Source organism: Alternaria rosae, assembly GCF_020736505.1.
Source record: "Alternaria rosae strain MPI-PUGE-AT-0040 chromosome Unknown BKA58scaffold_5, whole genome shotgun sequence".
Classification (NCBI taxonomy): domain Eukaryota; kingdom Fungi; phylum Ascomycota; class Dothideomycetes; order Pleosporales; family Pleosporaceae; genus Alternaria; species Alternaria rosae.
The window spans coordinates 433088-450566 of record NW_025763574.1 but is presented as its reverse complement, the minus strand read 5'-3'; the positions used below and the strand labels follow the sequence as shown (position 1 = coordinate 450566).

The 17479-nt window shown below is 53.9% G+C and overlaps 9 protein-coding genes across 9 annotated transcripts; 3 read left to right on the top strand and 6 right to left on the bottom strand.

Annotated features, from left to right (window-relative positions):
* Positions 1-474: 474 nt before the first annotated feature.
* BKA58DRAFT_429317 (uncharacterized protein) lies at positions 475-1410 on the bottom strand (the record flags this gene model as incomplete). Its single annotated transcript, XM_046173035.1, has 2 exons — positions 690-1410; positions 475-479 (listed from the first exon to the last, which is right to left on the bottom strand). Exons 1-2 carry the CDS (start codon positions 1252-1254, stop codon positions 475-477), a joined length of 570 nt encoding a protein of 189 aa, XP_046024936.1. The 5' UTR covers positions 1255-1410.
* Positions 1411-1453: 43 nt separating this feature from the next.
* BKA58DRAFT_384374 (eukaryotic translation initiation factor 1A) lies at positions 1454-2498 on the top strand. The gene is made up of 3 exons (XM_046170259.1): positions 1454-1572; positions 1736-2003; positions 2065-2498. Exons 1-3 carry the CDS (start codon positions 1552-1554, stop codon positions 2250-2252), a joined length of 477 nt encoding a protein of 158 aa, XP_046024935.1. The 5' UTR covers positions 1454-1551; the 3' UTR covers positions 2253-2498.
* Positions 2499-2574: 76 nt separating this feature from the next.
* BKA58DRAFT_315125 (DNA repair endonuclease XPF) lies at positions 2575-5464 on the bottom strand (the record flags this gene model as incomplete). The annotated part of the gene is made up of 2 exons (XM_046167511.1): positions 2575-5370; positions 5420-5464. 2 exons carry the CDS (start codon positions 5462-5464, stop codon positions 2575-2577), a joined length of 2841 nt encoding a protein of 946 aa, XP_046024934.1.
* A 243-nt stretch (positions 5465-5707) lies between these two features.
* BKA58DRAFT_170785 (uncharacterized protein) lies at positions 5708-6464 on the bottom strand. The gene is made up of 4 exons (XM_046165168.1): positions 6262-6464; positions 6139-6211; positions 5973-6084; positions 5708-5923 (listed from the first exon to the last, which is right to left on the bottom strand). The coding sequence occupies exons 1-4, from the start codon at positions 6297-6299 to the stop codon at positions 5793-5795; spliced, it is 354 nt and encodes a 117-aa protein (XP_046024933.1). The 5' UTR covers positions 6300-6464; the 3' UTR covers positions 5708-5792.
* Positions 6465-6972: 508 nt separating this feature from the next.
* On the top strand, positions 6973-11186 carry BKA58DRAFT_170836 (uncharacterized protein). The gene is made up of 3 exons (XM_046165169.1): positions 6973-7924; positions 8015-10588; positions 10645-11186. The coding sequence occupies exons 1-3, from the start codon at positions 7381-7383 to the stop codon at positions 10773-10775; spliced, it is 3249 nt and encodes a 1082-aa protein (XP_046024932.1). The 5' UTR covers positions 6973-7380; the 3' UTR covers positions 10776-11186.
* Positions 10813-12330, bottom strand: BKA58DRAFT_170780 (uncharacterized protein). Its single transcript, XM_046165167.1, has 2 exons — positions 12032-12330; positions 10813-11805 (listed from the first exon to the last, which is right to left on the bottom strand). The coding sequence occupies exons 1-2, from the start codon at positions 12173-12175 to the stop codon at positions 11026-11028; spliced, it is 924 nt and encodes a 307-aa protein (XP_046024931.1). The 5' UTR covers positions 12176-12330; the 3' UTR covers positions 10813-11025.
* Position 12331: 1 nt separating this feature from the next.
* Positions 12332-13253, top strand: BKA58DRAFT_170839 (maleylacetoacetate isomerase maia). The gene has a single exon (XM_046165170.1). The coding sequence runs from the start codon at positions 12430-12432 to the stop codon at positions 13180-13182; it is 753 nt and encodes a 250-aa protein (XP_046024930.1). The 5' UTR covers positions 12332-12429; the 3' UTR covers positions 13183-13253.
* Positions 13254-13323: 70 nt separating this feature from the next.
* Positions 13324-14478, bottom strand: BKA58DRAFT_316376 (AKAP7 2'5' RNA ligase-like domain-containing protein; the record flags this gene model as incomplete). The annotated part of the gene is made up of 1 exon (XM_046167572.1): positions 13324-14478. One exon carries the CDS (start codon positions 14476-14478, stop codon positions 13324-13326), a length of 1155 nt encoding a protein of 384 aa, XP_046024929.1.
* Positions 14479-15501: 1023 nt separating this feature from the next.
* BKA58DRAFT_401652 (signal transduction histidine kinase) lies at positions 15502-16218 on the bottom strand (the record flags this gene model as incomplete). Its single annotated transcript, XM_046171682.1, has 3 exons — positions 15502-15820; positions 15875-16044; positions 16198-16218. The coding sequence occupies 3 exons, from the start codon at positions 16216-16218 to the stop codon at positions 15502-15504; spliced, it is 510 nt and encodes a 169-aa protein (XP_046024928.1).
* Positions 16219-17479: the final 1261 nt, after the last annotated feature.

Genomic DNA, 17479 nt, shown 5'->3' with positions numbered 1-17479 from the left:
CAAAGCCGAACGATGGTGTACAAAATGACCAACAACGCAATAGCACATCTGGTATACGCAAAAGTATAGAACGTCAAAGAGAAAGAAGTCGACGACCAACGAGTATTGGCCCGGCGCATCTTCCGCAACGATCCACAGCATCAACTCTTACATACTCGTCTCGGAACGATCAGACCCAGCATTCTAAAGCAATTACCCTACTTGGTTAACATCCGATCAGCCTGTAGATGACTGTCAAACAACGGTCTTTACCTCTGCTCAACCATGCTTAACCTTGTTGGCTAAAAACGGTAATGATGACTGAGGCCGAGAAAGTAAGTATGTGGATCGCAGTGGAGCTTTGTACCGAAGCTGTGACCGCAGGTGGGTAAGAAGCGACATGATGTGATGATGACATGAGGCTGATCAGGGGCGCGTGCAATGAGTCTCCATGTGTCTGCGCGCAGTGCTGTCGAGTGAACGTTCATTTTCTGTTCATTCTAACCCACGACCTTTGATGATATTGTGAGCCTGTTGTAAAGTTCGGTGATTAATGTATTACTACAAACGCCAGGGTATCGCTGGCCGGCGACAGCGTAATAGGCCCTTCACCTTCAGCGATGATGCAATTCAGCAGGTCTCTACGAGCTCATTCAGCCTGGGAAGCAACAATCACCCCGTACGCGTCGCCATGCGTTTGAAGATCTGACGCGGGCGCCCTTGCGCAGCAGCAGGCGGGTTCCACGAAGGGCGAGTCTTTGCCGGCTTGGCTGAAGCGAAATCTCCAACCGCGCTCCTCGTACCGTTGGCCACAGCCTCTATGACAACGGCAGTCTCTGCGCGTACATCTACATACTTGGCCGGAATCAGAGGCGGCTGGACATGGAACCTCAAGCTACCCTTCAAATCCAGTGTCTTGCCCGCGCGCAGTACACCCATCAAATCTGGGCGAGTCTTTAGGATTTCGACATCGACAAACTTGCCGTTCTCGTCGTATCCACGGGCTTTGAGCTCCTCTGTTATCGCATTGCGCAGACGCCGTCTAGCCCATGCTCTTACACAGCTGGACTTGTTCAAGTCGGCGGCTGTAGTCGCATGCCACCATAGCCCCTCCTTTTTCTTCTCTATCTGTCTGCGGCGCTGCGTCTCGAAGAGGGGATGCGAGGGATCGGTCGCGACGTGGTTGAGGATGAAGTTCTTGTAATCGGGAGCATAGTTGACTTTGAACGTGCGCAGCGACTGTCTGGCGAGGAGCGAAAGGACGGCATTCTTCATGGCTTTCCCATGCCTTTCATCTGTATGCACGGTGACGTAGAGTGAAGGAGCAGCGAGTGGGGGTGAAAAGGCTCGTGGACCACGGATGGATTGATTTTCGGCCGGGTGAGCGACAATACGCTAGGCTCAAAGCGGGCTTAGCGCGTAATGTCGAAGGCTCCCACAGTGAGTCGGAATCCACAGTGCAAACAACCCGTGGGCCGCCACTACATAAAGACTTGCGCCCGCCGAAGCTTCTACTTTCAACACCAAACACAACTCCACTCAAACTAATACCAACTTCGACTACCGCCCACCATGCCGAAGAACAAGGGAAAGGTATGTTCAGCGCTCTTTTGGAGGGGCTGCCCCGCCACATCTCCCGGCGCCTGACGCCCAAACCTCACCACTGTGCGGCAATACCTATTTGCATGCCTGGGAGACATGGCGCACCCTCTTCGCCCCCTTATACATCACTCTGCACATACTAACGCACTTCTAGGGAGGTAAAAACCGACGTAGGGGTAAGAACGAGAACGACAACGAAAAGCGCGAACTCGTCTTCAAGGAAGAAGGCCAAGAATATGCCCAAGTCGTCAAGATGCTCGGAAACGGTCGTCTGGAAGCGCAGTGCTTCGACGGCGCCCGCCGTCTCGCCCATATCCGCGGCAAGCTGAGGAAGAAGGTCTGGATCAACCAGGGTGATATTATCCTGCTGTCGCTGCGAGACTACCAGGATGAGAAGGGTGATGTTATCATGAAGTACTCTGGTAAGTCCACTTACTCTATTCCTAACGACCCTTCGAGTACGTGATATTAACAGATGTATAGCCGACGAAGCTCGTTCATTAAAAGCCTACGGCGAACTCCCCGAAAACGCAAAGATCAACGAGACAGACACCTACGGCGACCAGGGCGACGAGGGCATCGGTTTCGAGTTCGACGAGGACCGCGACGACAGCGATTCGGATGAGGCCGACGGCACTGGCAAGAAGGAGATTGATATTGACGACATTTGAGGAGGAGGCGCGCAGATCCGCCATGCTGTCTCGGCTCTTGCTTCGCGGCTGCTGCTTTGCTGTGGCGGGAGCCGGGCTGCTCAAATGCTGCTTCTTGCGAGCGGGCGGATGGGTTGAGGGATATTGATGATACATGGATTCCTAGGAATGATCATGAGGTTATTCGGCATGCTTTTGTGTTACATGCTTCTGGACTCTTTTTGAAAGCATGATGGGATAGAGGAATGATACATGCATAATCCTGGTCCAATCCTTTAATGTCTGAGATCTTTATCCCTTCATATACTGACATCTTCGTGTCACTATCTAATGTACCAAAGTTCTAACTAAACCCCTGCCACTGCACCTCCTCATAAACACTCCGATTAAAGAACCTCCAAACCCTCCTTCCTACATCCGTCCCGACTAACCAACAAATCTCCCTCTCCTGCATATTCGCCACCTCAAACACACTCTCACTCTTCAGCATCAACGTCGTAACCACATTCTCATTTACCCCCGGCAACGCCCTTAACATGTCCTGACTCGTCTGATTGAAGCTGCGCATCTCATCCCCACTCTGATTCGGATCAAGACCCAACTGCACCGCTTTCATCGGATCAGGCTCATCCTGCTGTTTCTTGAGCTCGGAGAAGATTTCGGCCGTTTGGTACGGACTGCTACTCCAGATGATTCTCAGCCGCGGGAAAGCGAGAGTAAGCATAACGAGTTTGGATTGGAGGTCTGGCGTTGTTGCTGGCCCGTTTGCAGAGGAAGAGCTGCCGGCTGAGTAATCGGTAAAGGGTTCTAGAGTGAAAGACTTATTTTGGTCGAATTCAATAAGTAGCATGGGGTGTTTGTAGTGTTCCATCATGGATTCGACTTGGTTAAATAACCGGCCGTTGGCGAAGGATTGAATCAGATCGCGGATGGACTTTCGCTCGATGCAGATTTGGGGCGTGAGGACGTAGTCGCCGACTGTTAGCATGCAGGGGACGATTACGATGGAGCGGCCGTGGAGGAGAGAGGGTAGTGATGAGCGGAATTCTCGTACGTCGACGACGACGCGGGGGGGTTCGGTGGTGGCGGCGAGGCGGCCGCCGCCGGCTATACGTGTGTTTATTGTGCGGAGGAAGGATTCTTCGGGCGCGAGGTTGGCCGTTGAGTTCATTGTTAGGGCCATATTTGCGCGCTCTTTGATTAGTCGTGTGAAGGCGTCTTTCTCGCGGCGCACGGCGGAGAGGTATCGTTGTTCTTCCACGCTGCCGCCGTAGTACATGAAGAAGACTTTCACTGTTCGGTCTGTGTGGGATGATCGGTACACTTCTATCCGCCGGATGAACGCCGCGTCGGGCTCGTACATGATGACGTACCGTGGCTTTGTCTCGTCGAGGATGTGTTCGTCTAGGTCTCCGGAGTAAGGGTGTACGATTATCAACGAGTTCATGTCAAAGAGCTCGTAAAAGCTTTCCATGTTGTCAAGAGGGTCGAATCCTACGTCGCCAGGCTTTTGTGCTGCTTCGATCTCGGTGGGTTCCAATTCAGCCATCAAACTTGCGATGTGAGCGTCGCGGTCTCCTGCTGTCCGAACAGCTCCTGTGTCAGATCGTGAAGGTCCTGCTGCTGCGTTTCCGCCACCCCTTATGCGGCGCCGCTTGTTAGGCGGAGGTCTACCGGAGGTTTGACGCATGCCGCTCTGAACATTCTTGTCTGTGCTGGTGTTGATGGCCTTTTGATTCTCGGAGAACAACGCAGCGCTAACCTTACTGAAGTCGCGTTTCCACGTGAGATAGCCGCGTAACTTACGTCGCATCATGAAGTTTGCTGATGGCTCGTACTCGTCTTCTTCTTCGTCTGCAATACCCTCTGGCTTGACATACATGGTCTGCAGATACTCTCTTAGTTGTGACGCTGTACCTTGGTCGCCACACATGATGAGTATAGAACCGTTGGACGAGTCTTGCGGTGTTGGGTTGAAGTAGGCATCTTGCTCTATCTCTTGCAGAATTTCTGCGAGCTGCGTCCATTTGGGAAACTCCTCTAGGACAGGCTGCAAAGACTCTGGCACAGCATTGGACGCGTTAGCTAGTTCCGCATTGGATACCTTGCCCGTGTATACTCTTCGCTTGGCAGTAGTGAAGATGGTATCGGCCGCGTCTAAGAACAACCAAGGAGATTGGTTCTGCTTTGTTGACCCTGGCGGTGGTTGCGAGGCTGCAAGCACGGTATCGAGGTACTTGTTGAAGTTCACCGCGTCATAGGTAAGAAGGGCATGCAGAATAGTACGAAGCAGGGACAGATCTCGGACGACCTGTCGCGTCTTGAACGTTGTGCGGTGCCATACGGGGTCTAGTTGACGTCTGATGATTTGATCAAAGTTCTTGTGTAAAGCACTGTCCACGTTCCAATCCTCCATCTCCACGCCCGGGTTTGCTTTCTTGAGCTCGCTGATACTGGCCTCAACACAGGCTAGTACCGCATTCTGTATATCTTGCATAGCTTCCGTCATTGGCACTTCCAGCTCAATGACTTCGGCTTTCTTGCGTCCCTCGAGCGAGTTCGCGACTGCTACGTGGAATCTTGGGTATAGCGCCGGCTTCGTTAGGAACAGGTTCTTCATCATGTTCGTAAGCGGAGCGAATCCAGTCGTGAAGGGCTCTGGCGTATCCGAGAACGCCTTTAAAAAGCCTGCCTTGTTCTTCTGCCGATATATCCTCAAAATAAAGGCCTCTAGAGATGTCGCAACGACCCTCTCAGCATGCAGCACCACCACACCCGTCACCGTCTCCGGGTTGAGTAGCCCAGACAGGAAGTCCACGATGAGGATGCGTGACGTGATGCTGAAGATTCCGCCTTGCGCGTACATCTTCTCACGTGTCCCAACGCTCATCAGATCAGTATTGACCAGGCTCAGGCCGCGACACTTGGGCGCGTTGCTGACGGCTGCATGCTCGGCCAAGGCCTCTCCGATCCAGACATTCTCGCGATCGTCGGCACCCACGAGCAGTATAAGATTGTTCCCGGCGGCATCGTAAGAGTGGAGGAGATTTGTGACTATACGCAAGAGGCCGAGGCCGCGCGCGAGGAGGACGAGCTCATCTTCCTCGCGCAGTTCGTTGAAGATGTCTTGTTGAAATTCCTATGATGTCATCAGTATCGTGTCTATAGACGTTCTAGTTCGAGCTTACGAGAGGCAACGAGAGCTTCACGGGGGCTTGCGCATCGTTGGGCATTGGATCCTGCTTCAACGGTCGTGGTGGGGCGAGATGAAGGTTTGGGGCTGGTTCGCGCGTAAGTTCCCGAGGTCGCGAAACTTGGACGCTGTCACGAGATCGATCCCGGACAGCCCCGGGGATGTCACCTGAGCAGAGGCCTCGCCTCATTCCAGACATCCATAGACTCAACTGTATCCCACATTGCACCAGAAGGGTACGTCACTGGTCTGGGGACTGTCACCAGTGCTGACTCGATTCCAGCAAAACTCCAGTCCTATTGGAAGCGTAGATTGATGATACAGGTAAATGTACAACAGTGAAAAGAAAGTTATCTAGCATGGGTCTGCTACTGCGTGCTAGCCCGGATCTCTGCCTGTCTTCTCCGGCCCTCCGCAGCATATGCGTCGCGCTCCTCCCTGCGAATCTGTTGTTCTGTCTCAGACCTCTTCGCATCCATTTCCTTCTGCGCAGCCCAGACTAAATTCGTTAGCGCGGTCTCGAAGATGACTGCAGAAGCAACACCTACTGGGCTTGTCTGAACGCGAAGCTTCCTTCAATTGACCAACAAAGGCGTCAAAGTCCTTCTGTCTCTGCTCCCTTCCAGCAAGAGCCTTCTTCTGCAATTCTGGGCTATATCTCTATACAGATCATGAGCAGCTGCTGGGCGCATGCACGTGGCAAAGTAAACGTACCTTGAAGATTTCTTCCTCGGTAGGTGTAACCCACATAACGAGTGCAGGGCCGCCGATGCACAGGAGTCCGCCTCTATCTTGTCATCAGCTTAGGGTCATGCAACGACAATGTAGCCGACATACCCTGCGATGGCCTTGATGTAGGCCGCGGTAGATGGCATAGTGTGTCTTTGGTGATGGTCTGAATATCTGGAAATCTGGTTTCTAGACTGCCGGCTAGTTGGCAGCGTATGTTCCAGGGTATCGTGGTTGTGGTGGAGACCTGTGCAGCCAAAGTGGTGAAGTCGACGATCCACCCAACTGCCATGGATTGATTGTCCAACAAAGCTAGCCTGCTGCGCCACCCTCAATCACGTGTGTCATGCACCGCCGCCCGGACGTCACCGATGCTGCATCGTCGGGACCCAACTGCTTGCAGGCGGCGAACGCTTACCCGAGCCTAAGGCCCAGCGATCACCGTCGACTTTGCGCTCATTGGTAGGCCGTTCCTCGACTGCATGATGTGTATGATCTCCAGCGGCTCTGCGACTTGGTTCGTATAGGGACTGCGTGACATGAGCTCATTCGGCCTGTGTTGCGCAGGGCTGATACTGATCGCCCCCATATTTCTCCAGTCACTTTAGCTGACGGTGTTACTGAGGGCAAATTCAAAGGCTTCATTTAATCTACTCGCGTGCGAATGCAATCTAACGACAACGATTCGTCTGCTCCAAGGTCCCTTGTCAACGTTTCAAGCCGAAGGACGCCAAAGCGGGACTTTTGCTTATTCATTTCCTGTGTTGCACCAGTGCCGTGTGGGTGGCAGACCTGGGTTGAAACGTAATCGAACTAATTGGAGGTCACCCCGTGTTTGAGGAGGGCAGCAGCAGCCCCCAATTGGCGTCGATTTCCAGAACATGTACAATTGAGAGTTCGACTATTGACTTTCCACCTTCACCCCATCGTCATCCCGCCGTTGTAAGGTCGTCCTTGTGCTGAGTGGGCATATGACACCTCTTTGAGTTTGTGCCACCCCTGTCAGGTACAACATTGCCCGCAACACGGCCAACTGCCAACACCGTCATCGCGATCGCACATCGACGACCAGCATACGCAAACAGGCCGAACGAGCCCAGGCTTTTGCGATCGCGATTGCACCCCAGGTACCTTAAGAGCTGCAGCCCCGCCGGTCGGACATCACCAACGCTCGCTAGCCTCCTGATAGACAGCCTCGGGTCAGGCTTCTCCGATAACGCCGCAAGCATGGCGCACCAACAACACTACGATCACTACGCGCAGCCGCAACAGCAGCAGCAATACTACGACCAAGGCAGGCCACAACAGAGGCAGCAGCAGCAGCAATACCAGAATTATGACAATCAATACGACCAACAACAATACTACGACTACGATTACGGCTATGACCAGGGCGGCCACGAGCAATGGAATAACGGACACTATGACCAGCAAGGAGGATGGGACAACGCGCAGCAGCACGGCGGCTATCAGCACGTGAATGGGCACTCGAGGCCAGCCCAGCCAGATCAGCGCCGCAGACCACCGCCGCAAGACCAGTACTATCAGGAGGAGGCATACAGCGACCAGCATTACCAGCAGTCACCCCCGCAAAACCCAGGACGAAGACCGCCTCCTCAGAGTCAGCGTCCTCAGCAACAAGCCTACAATGAGCCTTCGCGACAACGACCACCACCACAACAACAACAGGATCCGCGAGGCCGGCCGAAAGGTCAAGGGAATGCGCCGCCGCTCAACACACAGAATGGACGAGGTGTCCAGAGGCCACCAGGTATGTCGCGACATCTCGATTCACTCATGCCGAACAGACATAGCATTGCGGACCTTCATCACGATATAGTCTACTAATCACCGTTGACAGGCCTGGACCGCTCCCTCTTCAACCCAACATCACCCAAGAGTCTTGCCTACGACAACCCCTTTCCGACGTTTCCTTCTCAAAAGCAACCTCAAGCTGGCGCGAAGCCCATCGAGAAGAGCATGGCACAGATGAACATCAAGGACGGCGGAGGACAGCCGAAGCCTACAGGCCCGTCTGGGCGAGGACAGCCTATGCCACCGCAGAACCGTGGCGCACCACAGCAGAGGTCAATACCCAACCCACGGCAGGATTCAGGACATTTCGAAGGCCAGGGTCAACGCAATGCCCCTAATCGCATGCCGCCCGGACAGCGACCACCACCCATGAACGCCGATGCTAGTCGAGGACAGCAGCCACATCGCACATCGGATCCGATGTCGCGAGCTTTCGGTCCAAACACACAGCGATCTGTGACAATGCCTCAGACACTACCAAACGGAAATCAGGGTGGCTACAACGGTCAGCAAGAGTTCGCTGAGCCTGGTGCTGTGTCCGGCTATTATGGACCTGCATCGCCAGATCACATCCCCCCTAGGCCTTCAACTGCGGGCGGTGTGAGACAAAACGGGCCACCAATGCAGCAGGGACCTAGGCCTCCATTGCCTCAAGCGCCGCAACAGCAGCCACCATCGCAATATCAACTTGACCAGCGTCAAGCGCCAATCCAGCAGCAACAGGCTCAGGGTGGCGAACCGGCACTGGATGACTTCTACGATGACTACTATGGGCAGAGCGACTCTGCGATGGACATGCCCAACTTTGACGCCATCCCAGAGACCAACAACAAGCATCGCAGAGGTGATTCAATCGACAACCACTTGACTCCTTCTAACGATACGCGCTATGCCCCACCACCTGCTCCCATGAACTCGGGATCTGGCAATCCTCAGGGCCAGATGCAGCGAAGTCGGTCACAGCCAGATCTTAACGGGCAGTACGCAAATGGCGTACATGAGATGGCTGCAGATGCACCCCCAATGCCGGGCCCTTCAAGGGCGAACACTGGCTTTGGAGGCCCGAATGGTCTACCCAACGGTGTGCGAGGACGAGGGCCGCCTCAGAGGGGAATGACAGGTGATGGCATGCAAGGTGGACCACCTAACCAAGGCCCCATGCATGGGCAACCGCCAAACTTCGACCCAAGATATGGAAGGCCACCGCCAGGTCCCCAAAGGGTGTACTCGGACGAGACTACCTATTCAGAGCCGCCTCCAAACATGAACAGGAACTTCGCATCGCCCGCACCCGGAAACCCTATTCAGCGACCAGGAACAGCTGCACCTGCACCGGGACGAAATGCAAGCGATCCAATGGGCAGAAGACCTGGCACTACTCAGCCACCGTCGAATCCAGACGCATTGCCCGCGCACCCGATGCCTGTGCGGCAAGGCCTCATGCAGCAGCCACCGCGGCAGCAACAACAGGCGAACCAGCCTCAGGCGCCTCAGAACGCAAGACCGCCGCCTGTCAGACAATACAACAGTGAACCTGGACGCCCCAGTATCGAAAGCCAACAGTCTTCTACACAGCGGAACAGCGGAACAGGCGCAGCTCCTCATCCAGTAACTTACGACGAGCTAAACAGGCTACGCAACACGTGGAAGCAAAACCCCAATGACATTCCTACGGGTCTGAAACTAGCGAAGAAGCTCGTAGAAGCATCGAGCGTACTCGCCGATGAAGGAGGCACAGCCGACGCCAGGACGAAGAACAAGAACCGAGAGAAGTTCATTCTGGAAGCCCACAAGATCATCAAGAAGCTAGTCAGCAATGGCTCACCGGATGCAATGTTCTATCTCGCCGATTGTTACGGATCAGGAGGGCTTGGCTTGCAAGTGGACACCAAGGAGGCATTCACGCTCTATCAATCAGCCGCCAAAGGGGGCCATGCCGCAAGTGCATACCGTACAGCTGTCTGCTGCGAGATGGGTCATGAAGAAGGCGGTGGCACCAAGAAGGATCCCCTCAAAGCCGTCCAGTGGTATCGACGTGCCGCCGCGTTGGGCGATCCCCCTGCCATGTACAAAATGGGCATGATTCTTCTCAAGGGGCTTTTGGGCCAGCAAAAGAACTTCGGTGAAGCCATCAACATGCTCAAACGAGCCGCTGATCGAGCCGATCGTGACAACCCCCACGCACTCCACGAATTGGCCCTCATCTACGAAGCGCAAACCGGCAACGAACGCGTTATACACGACGAAGCGTACGCGCTACAGCTCTTCCATCAAGCGGCCGATCTTGGCTACAAGTTCTCTCAATTCCGGCTCGGACAGGCCTACGAGTACGGGCTCCTGGGTTGCCCAATCGACGCACGTACCAGTATCGCTTGGTACACCAAAGCCGCTGCCCAGGAGGAACACCAGAGTGAACTCGCACTCTCAGGTTGGTACCTAACAGGTACCTCGGGCATACTGGAACAGAGCGACACCGAAGCCTACCTCTGGGCACGGAAAGCAGCGTGCGCGGAACCGCCACTGCCAAAGGCGCTGTTCGCCATGGGCTACTTCACTGAAGTGGGTATAGGCTGCCCACGCAGTTTGGACGAGGCGAAGCGGTGGTATGGACGAGCTGCAGGTATGTTTTGAAAGTTCCTAATTGCGGAAAAAAGCGAACGGCTAACGTGTTGGCAGCATACAAATTCCCCAAAGCTCAAGAGCGTCTTGAGGAGCTCAAGCGTGGTGGAAGTAAAGTGCAGATGAAGCGTGAACGTCTTAGTCGGACAAATCAGAAGCAACAAGAGGAGAATTGCACGGTTATGTAGTTGAGTATTGTACTGTACTATCATCTGGATGATTTGTTTTCAAGCACATTTCACGTGCGTTTTTCTGGTATCGCTGGCGTTGAGCATGGAGTTTAAGTTGAAGCATTGATGGCGTCTGCTGTTCTGGTACGTTTTGATATACAACTTGATCGAGGACGAACGTTGAATACAGTGTTCAATCAAACAAGTCCACAACAAAACCAAGTCCCGTGAAGCTGACACCCCCCCTCGTCATTAAAACACCATCCCATCACGCCCCCTTCTCCAACTTCCATATCTCCGCCTCCACCCTCTCAAGCTCTTTAAGTAACCCCTCCTTCCTCTTCGCCAAATCCCTCATCCCCTTCTCACCCGCCTTCCCATACAATTCCAACTCTCGTCGAGCTAACGCCTCGCGGTCCCAAAGCGCTCTCTTTCCACCTCCCAGGCCTTTCCTGAACTCCTTCAATGCATCGACAAACTCCGCAGGCGGGGGGTGCAGCAACGAGTGCGTTTTAGCTTGTAGACCGAGTAAGATGGCTTTTGTCTGCAGGAGCTCGGCAGACGATTTGGTGTGCCGGGATAGAGCGCCTTGCTGGGTTTGCTCGAGGATTTTGATGCTGGTGCTGAGGACAGATGAGTGTGTGGAGAGAAGGGTAGTTAGGGTGGTTGTCAGATGGGTGTGTGCGGCTTGCAATTCACTAGGCAGGGTATCCACAGCGGAGGATTGGAGGGTCAGAGATGTGCTATGGAGGGATGGGATGGGTGGGGGAGAGATTGGAGACGCGATACGGCAGAGGTAGTCGGCTATATTGGTGAACTGGGTTGATAAAGCTGAGGCGATGGGTGCGATATTTGAGTGGAAGAACTCGATGTCGCCGGAAAGGATTTCCAGGTCCGACGAGGGAACTTGGCCGTTTAGTTGGGCGGTGACTGTTTCTGTGACAGCGTGCAAGTCTGGTGGGAGGTCTGCGGCTTTCGATGGCAGGGTTGAGAGAGATGTGGTGAGAATCTGCGTCGTGTGGAGGGTTGTGAGCGCGGTGGTTAGAGTCTGGGAGGATGTCAGTATGTAACGTGAATATAAAGTCTGCTTCTTGAGACGTGAATCAATGAATGTAGGGAGACAGCACGGAAATCCTGCTGATGGACAGAGACATGGTGCAGTTTTGTAAACAAACAAATGAACATATCGTAGAGATGAGTGGTGAAAGCACGGAAGAAGAGGAGTAGTGAGAATCTGACTGCCTTCTGAGTGAAGAAAGTAAAGAAGTTCTTACTCTGCGTATCTCATCATGCACACGCTGCTTCTTTGTGTCTCTCGTCGAGCTATTAGGATTGAGCTTCCTCGTGCAAAGATCCTTGTACAAAATCTCAAAATTGGGATTACGCTGCAGCACCGCGGGATCGATTGGTGGTAGCATGATGTTCGGCGTAATCCTCTGGTGTGGCTTGAAGTTACGACCAAAGAGACGCCATGAGAGCAGTAAAGTAGCGGTAGGAGCGGACGCTAGCTCGTTCCCACCTAGCGTCTTGGCCGGCCCTTCACTCCCGCCGCTTCCAATACCCACATCATGTTTCCTATTTGAGAACCCAATATCGATCTCCTACTCATCCGAATCAAGAACAAGATACATCACGCACCAAAAGGAATTCCTTTCCAAACCCCACCCCCACAATGCCAGAATCCCGCCGCCAATCCATCACACCCACAATATCAACATACCACCTCTACAACCGCACAGGCTCCTCGTGTGCCCGTCGTGTCCGTATTGCCCTCTCCCTTAAGAAGGTCCCCAACCTCCTTTACCACGACGTGGAGAAATACACACGCACCTCCATTGGCACAAAACAGTACCTAGCCATAAACCCCAGCGGCGCTGTTCCTACTCTGATTCACGAAATCACCACCCCAGGCCACTCTACTAAACAACGCTTTGTACTTACGCAATCAACTGCCATACTAGAGTATCTGGACGAGATGTTTCCGGGGCTATGTCCGTTGATGCCGTTGGTAGGTAACAGAGAGGAGAGGGCGAGGATGAGGGAGCTGGTTGCGGTGGTGACGCAGGATATGTTTCCTTTTGCAAATCGGGGGAATGGGGTGAAATTGTGTGAGGTTGCGAAGGCGACGGAGGAGGGGCGGTTGGAGTTTATCAGAGTGAAATTGAATGAGGGGTTTGATGCCTACGAGGCCATGTTGGTGAAGTGTGGGGGGCGGTATAGTGTGGGTGATGAATTGAGTATGGCGGATGTGTGTCTCGTGCCACAGGTGTTGCAGGCGCAGTTGTGGGGGGTATTCGTGCTCGGATGTGATAGATGGCCGCTGATTAAAGCTGTGGTGGGCAGGTTGGCGAGGGTTCAGGCTTTTGCTAAGGAAATGGGTGATATTGCTGTGGATGAGGAGACTGTCGTGAAACCGCTGCCTTGATAGCTATACAGACTGCTAAAGCGTCTCTATCTTCCTCTGATATGCATAATAACGCCGTTAAACGCCAGTCCTTGCGCTGCACTTTTTTCTTGGGGAACGCCGTACATCAGTCCCACGCAAACCCTGCGTTCCATCTCACAATCAAAAGATCTCCTTCTCACAGACGACCTCATACCGTTCATCCACCACCTCTCCCTGTCCTTCCGCACCCCCGCTCCAAAATTTCTTCGCACCCATCTTACAAATACATACTCTATCCACTCTAACACTCTCCGCCCAGACAAACCCCTTGTACTTCTCAATCAGATTGCGCGCATCGAAGCGCATCCAGCTCTTGGCATCTGGACCATGTCCTTCACCCGTCGGAGGAGATGGATCTGCTGTTGAAGCTTCGGCAGTGTTACCATCCACCGAGCCTGCTGTTGACGCGCCGTCATCTTCTTGTGCATCATGGCCGTTAATATCGGCGTGAGCGGTCTGACCATCCACCCCGTTCCCGTGATGATGAGGCGAGACTTTATGTTGCACATGCTTCAACCCATCTTTAACCTTCCCACTTTTCGACCTTCCCCTCCCTCCCTTCGGCTTCGCATAAATAGTATTCATAATCGTAGCATGCAACCTCAAAGCCCTACTATCCTCAACCAACAACCCCTGCTCCGTAAACCTATCTCTTAACGCCGCAGCAAACGGCTGCAAGCGCTGTGACGCATCTTGAGGTTCCGCATACAGTATACTCGTTTTATGCGGCGCTTGCATAGGAATCAGGGCTTCCAAGTTGATTGTCAAAGCATCCGTGTCGGGCATGGCTGCAGCATTGAGGTTCTCGGCTATCTCGCCGCTTTCGGCGGCGGCTTCTGCGACGCGCTGGTGGGTTATGTCGCGGAGGAGGTTGTGGAGGTCTAGGTCTGAAAGGTATTGTTGCGCTTCGGATAGTTGCTGTGGAGAGAGACTCATTACGCCGAGGGTGAGGTGAAGAGTGCCGACTGGTCGGACGGCTTTTGTGGGGACGGGTCCATCTTTTGATAGCTCTTCTTTGAATTCTTCGAGTCTTTGGTGTAGTTCGGAGCGGCTCGACTCGGTGACTAAGGGTAGACACAGGAAATGTGTGAGTTGTGGTTTCTTTGCTGCGCCTTTGCCTTGTTTCTTGCTGTATGTCTGATCTTTTTGTACTGATGGTGATGGAATGTCTCGAGATGCAAAGCCCTGCAATGTCGTTCTGATCTCGGTGTTGTCGCGCAGCTTCTCGCCGTCTAGAAAGTCGTTGTATTCGCCCTTTGACTTCTTTTTGCCCATGATTGGTGATGTGGTGTAATGTTCGACGGAGGAAGTTTGATGTGAACGAACGTATTGAGATTTACTAGCTGCTCTGTTCTTTGCTAGGCAACGAGTGGAGTGCGCAATAGCAGTGGTGACAGTAGTGCCTCGGCTGATTGGTCCAGAAGCAGCTCGATGCAGGACCGCCGTAAAGAGCATGGGAGAGTCAAGGAAGGTGTGCGAAGCGCAAGAGCGACTAAATGAGCAGTTCACGACAAGGAAAGAGCGAAATTAGGCGCGCCGAACGAAGCGCCACATGATCCCACGGCAGCATCGGCAAGACTACCATGGCGGAACCGAGAAAAGGCCTGACGATGGAACCACTCATGGTGTTGACTTTTCATGGGGTGCGGCATTCAACCTATCAGAGTGTGGTAGCCAACCTATCAGGCGCAATACTAAGTTCGGCAAAGCCATGTGCAAAGAGTGACGTAGGTCCCGAAGGTGGGGGGAGTGACATGCGCCGCCGCTGGGCACTCGTTCGGCCCTTCACGCGTAGGGCTGAAGAACGTTCCATGGTCACAGAGGATATGGTTCAGAGAGGGGTTGACATGGCATTAGTTTCAATGAATGATACTTATCTAAAATATTTACAGCTGCATTGCGATCATATAGAGCGTTACTCTGCGCTTGAGCAACAACATATGCATCATGATGACAGGGAGAGTTAACATTCATTCGTAATCTATGCAAGTGCGATGGAAACGGAATAGACAAATTGAGGGCAAGCTATGTAGAGTACTGGAATTTCCTCGCTGACCCGATGACGGCATGTACACAAAAAGCGCTCCTAGGAACGTGAGATGGTGGAATGTCGCGCATGAGAGATTTCGTCAAGATTGAGAAAGTGTCGTGGTAGAGCAGAAAGCCCGGAGTCGCAATTGACGCTCCGTAAAGCGTACGGTCCAAGACTTGGCTACTACCGATACCGACTCCTCCAGCTGAGCGTGGCGAGTGCGAGACTGGTGTGCTCGCGCCGTAGCTCTGGCTGATGCGGGCTCTCTATTTCTTTGCCGCAGCAGGAGAGGGCGCATCTTCTTCCGCCGCCTCCTCCTCGTCGCCCTCGTCCTGGTAGAACTTCTTGAGGATGTCCTTGACGTCAGAGAACTCCGTCTTTGCCTGCTTGATGATCTTGGCCAGATTCTCCTGCGCCTTCTCCTCTGTTATGTCCTTTGTGCCGGCGTCGTCCTTGAGCTGGCCGTAGTTTTGGATCTTCTCGCACGAGTCTTTGACTTTGGTGAGGCCGAGCGTGGCGGACGAGCCCTTGAGGAAGTGGCCTAGCTCACTAAGCTCCCTGAGGTACTTGCCCTCCTTCTTCTCGCTGGGTGGCGTTAGCCGTCGTGAACATATTTCGCGGCGCGCGTGGGGCACTCACAGCTCCTTGTCCATCTTCTTGAAGGTCTGGTCGGCCTGGCCAAAGAAGTCGTAGACGATGCTTTTGCTGAACTCGCGCTCGTCCTCGTCCTCGTCCATCTCGAGAATCTGCTCAAAGGTGGCTGGGTCGATCTGGTCCTCGGCGCCAGGGATCGACATGATGTCGCCGTTCTGTAGGGGGAGTCTTGGGTTAGGAGATTATACTAGGGATAGGCGCGTGTTGCGATGTTGTAGTAGGGACAGCAGGCGGATGACACGTGCGGAGAATTGCAGACATGGAGGGGCCAGGCAGGAGCAGGCAGAACATGGAGGGGTAGCACGAACCTTGTCGTCGGTAACCGACATGCTGAACAGGACGCAACAGCAAATCCGATTTACGGGAAACGCTCTTCGACCTCGCGGGATGCTGTCGACACCTTCGTGTACTGGCGTCGCAGCGCTTCAATGTTCTGGGCGCGACGGTGACGGATATTTTTTCGCGCCTCAGTAGTGGGCCGTGCGGCTGTCCGATTCACTGGCTGCGGCTCGATGTGGCTTAGTGGATGACGAAAGGGTCGGCCCGTTGTTGCTGTGAGCGCCGTTGTTAGAGCTGCTGTCTTCTGCAGAGGGCAATGTCTCGGGACGCAGGGCAGAGTGGGAAATGTGAGTGTGACTGCTATGCTGCCTACCGAACTACTACGTACAGAAACCCTTTTAGTCTAGTCAACCCCTCTGCTCGTTTAGTCGCTATAGTCTCGACGGAAGCGGCTGCCGAGGGAAGCGACAAAGCTATCCTGTTCGCGGTAGATTGGGACGACACGTCGAGTCGGTGAGATAAGAAGAAAGCAATAAGTGGCACTGGTGGTCACGGGCTCGCTGCTCATATACAGCCGCGAGGGTTCTAGAAGTGAGATTGGCGATGTTTGCATCACCACAAAAGAGGGGGGCCACGGAATCATGGGCACAGAAATAAGGCCTCGCTATATGTGGGTGGATACCTCGACGTCAATCGGCAGCCTTCACTCGCCGTGGATCGCCTGTCACAAAGCCAACTCTGCCCTCTTCCAGCGGCTGACTGGCGACCATGCCCCCCATCGCCCTCATCGGCTGGCCGGCCAAAAGTAAGGTAACGCGCCCGGGTCGTGTGGAGTCTGCCCTCTGACCTGGCAGCTTGCCCGCCCCGTGGTATCTTCTGCAGCTGATGGGGCTAGTTGCGACCCTCGCTCGCACCGCTTTGTCCCGTCGGCAGAGCCACCAGAGCAGACCATGGAGTGCGCAAAGACTGAAAATAAAGACGGTTGACAAGGTGCCAAGAAGGCCTGGAAGCGTTCGAAAATCTGCCATTTCCCGCTGTTGGAAGGGGGCAGGGCGGGGTGCCAGCGTACGAATATAAAGAAAGACGAGGGTTGGTTTTCGTCGTGAGAAAAACGACGTCACTTCGCCAGCCGTCGTCATCGTGCATGCTCACCCGGACCCTGAAAACTCATTTGCTAGGTTGGGCTAGCATCATATACCGCGCACAAATACCTCGACAGGTCGCCGTTAGAGTACACACTTTGCGCGCGCTCTCAACGGCCATGTCGAGGTCCTATTGAGATAATTCCAACCTTTGCCAGCACATGGGTCT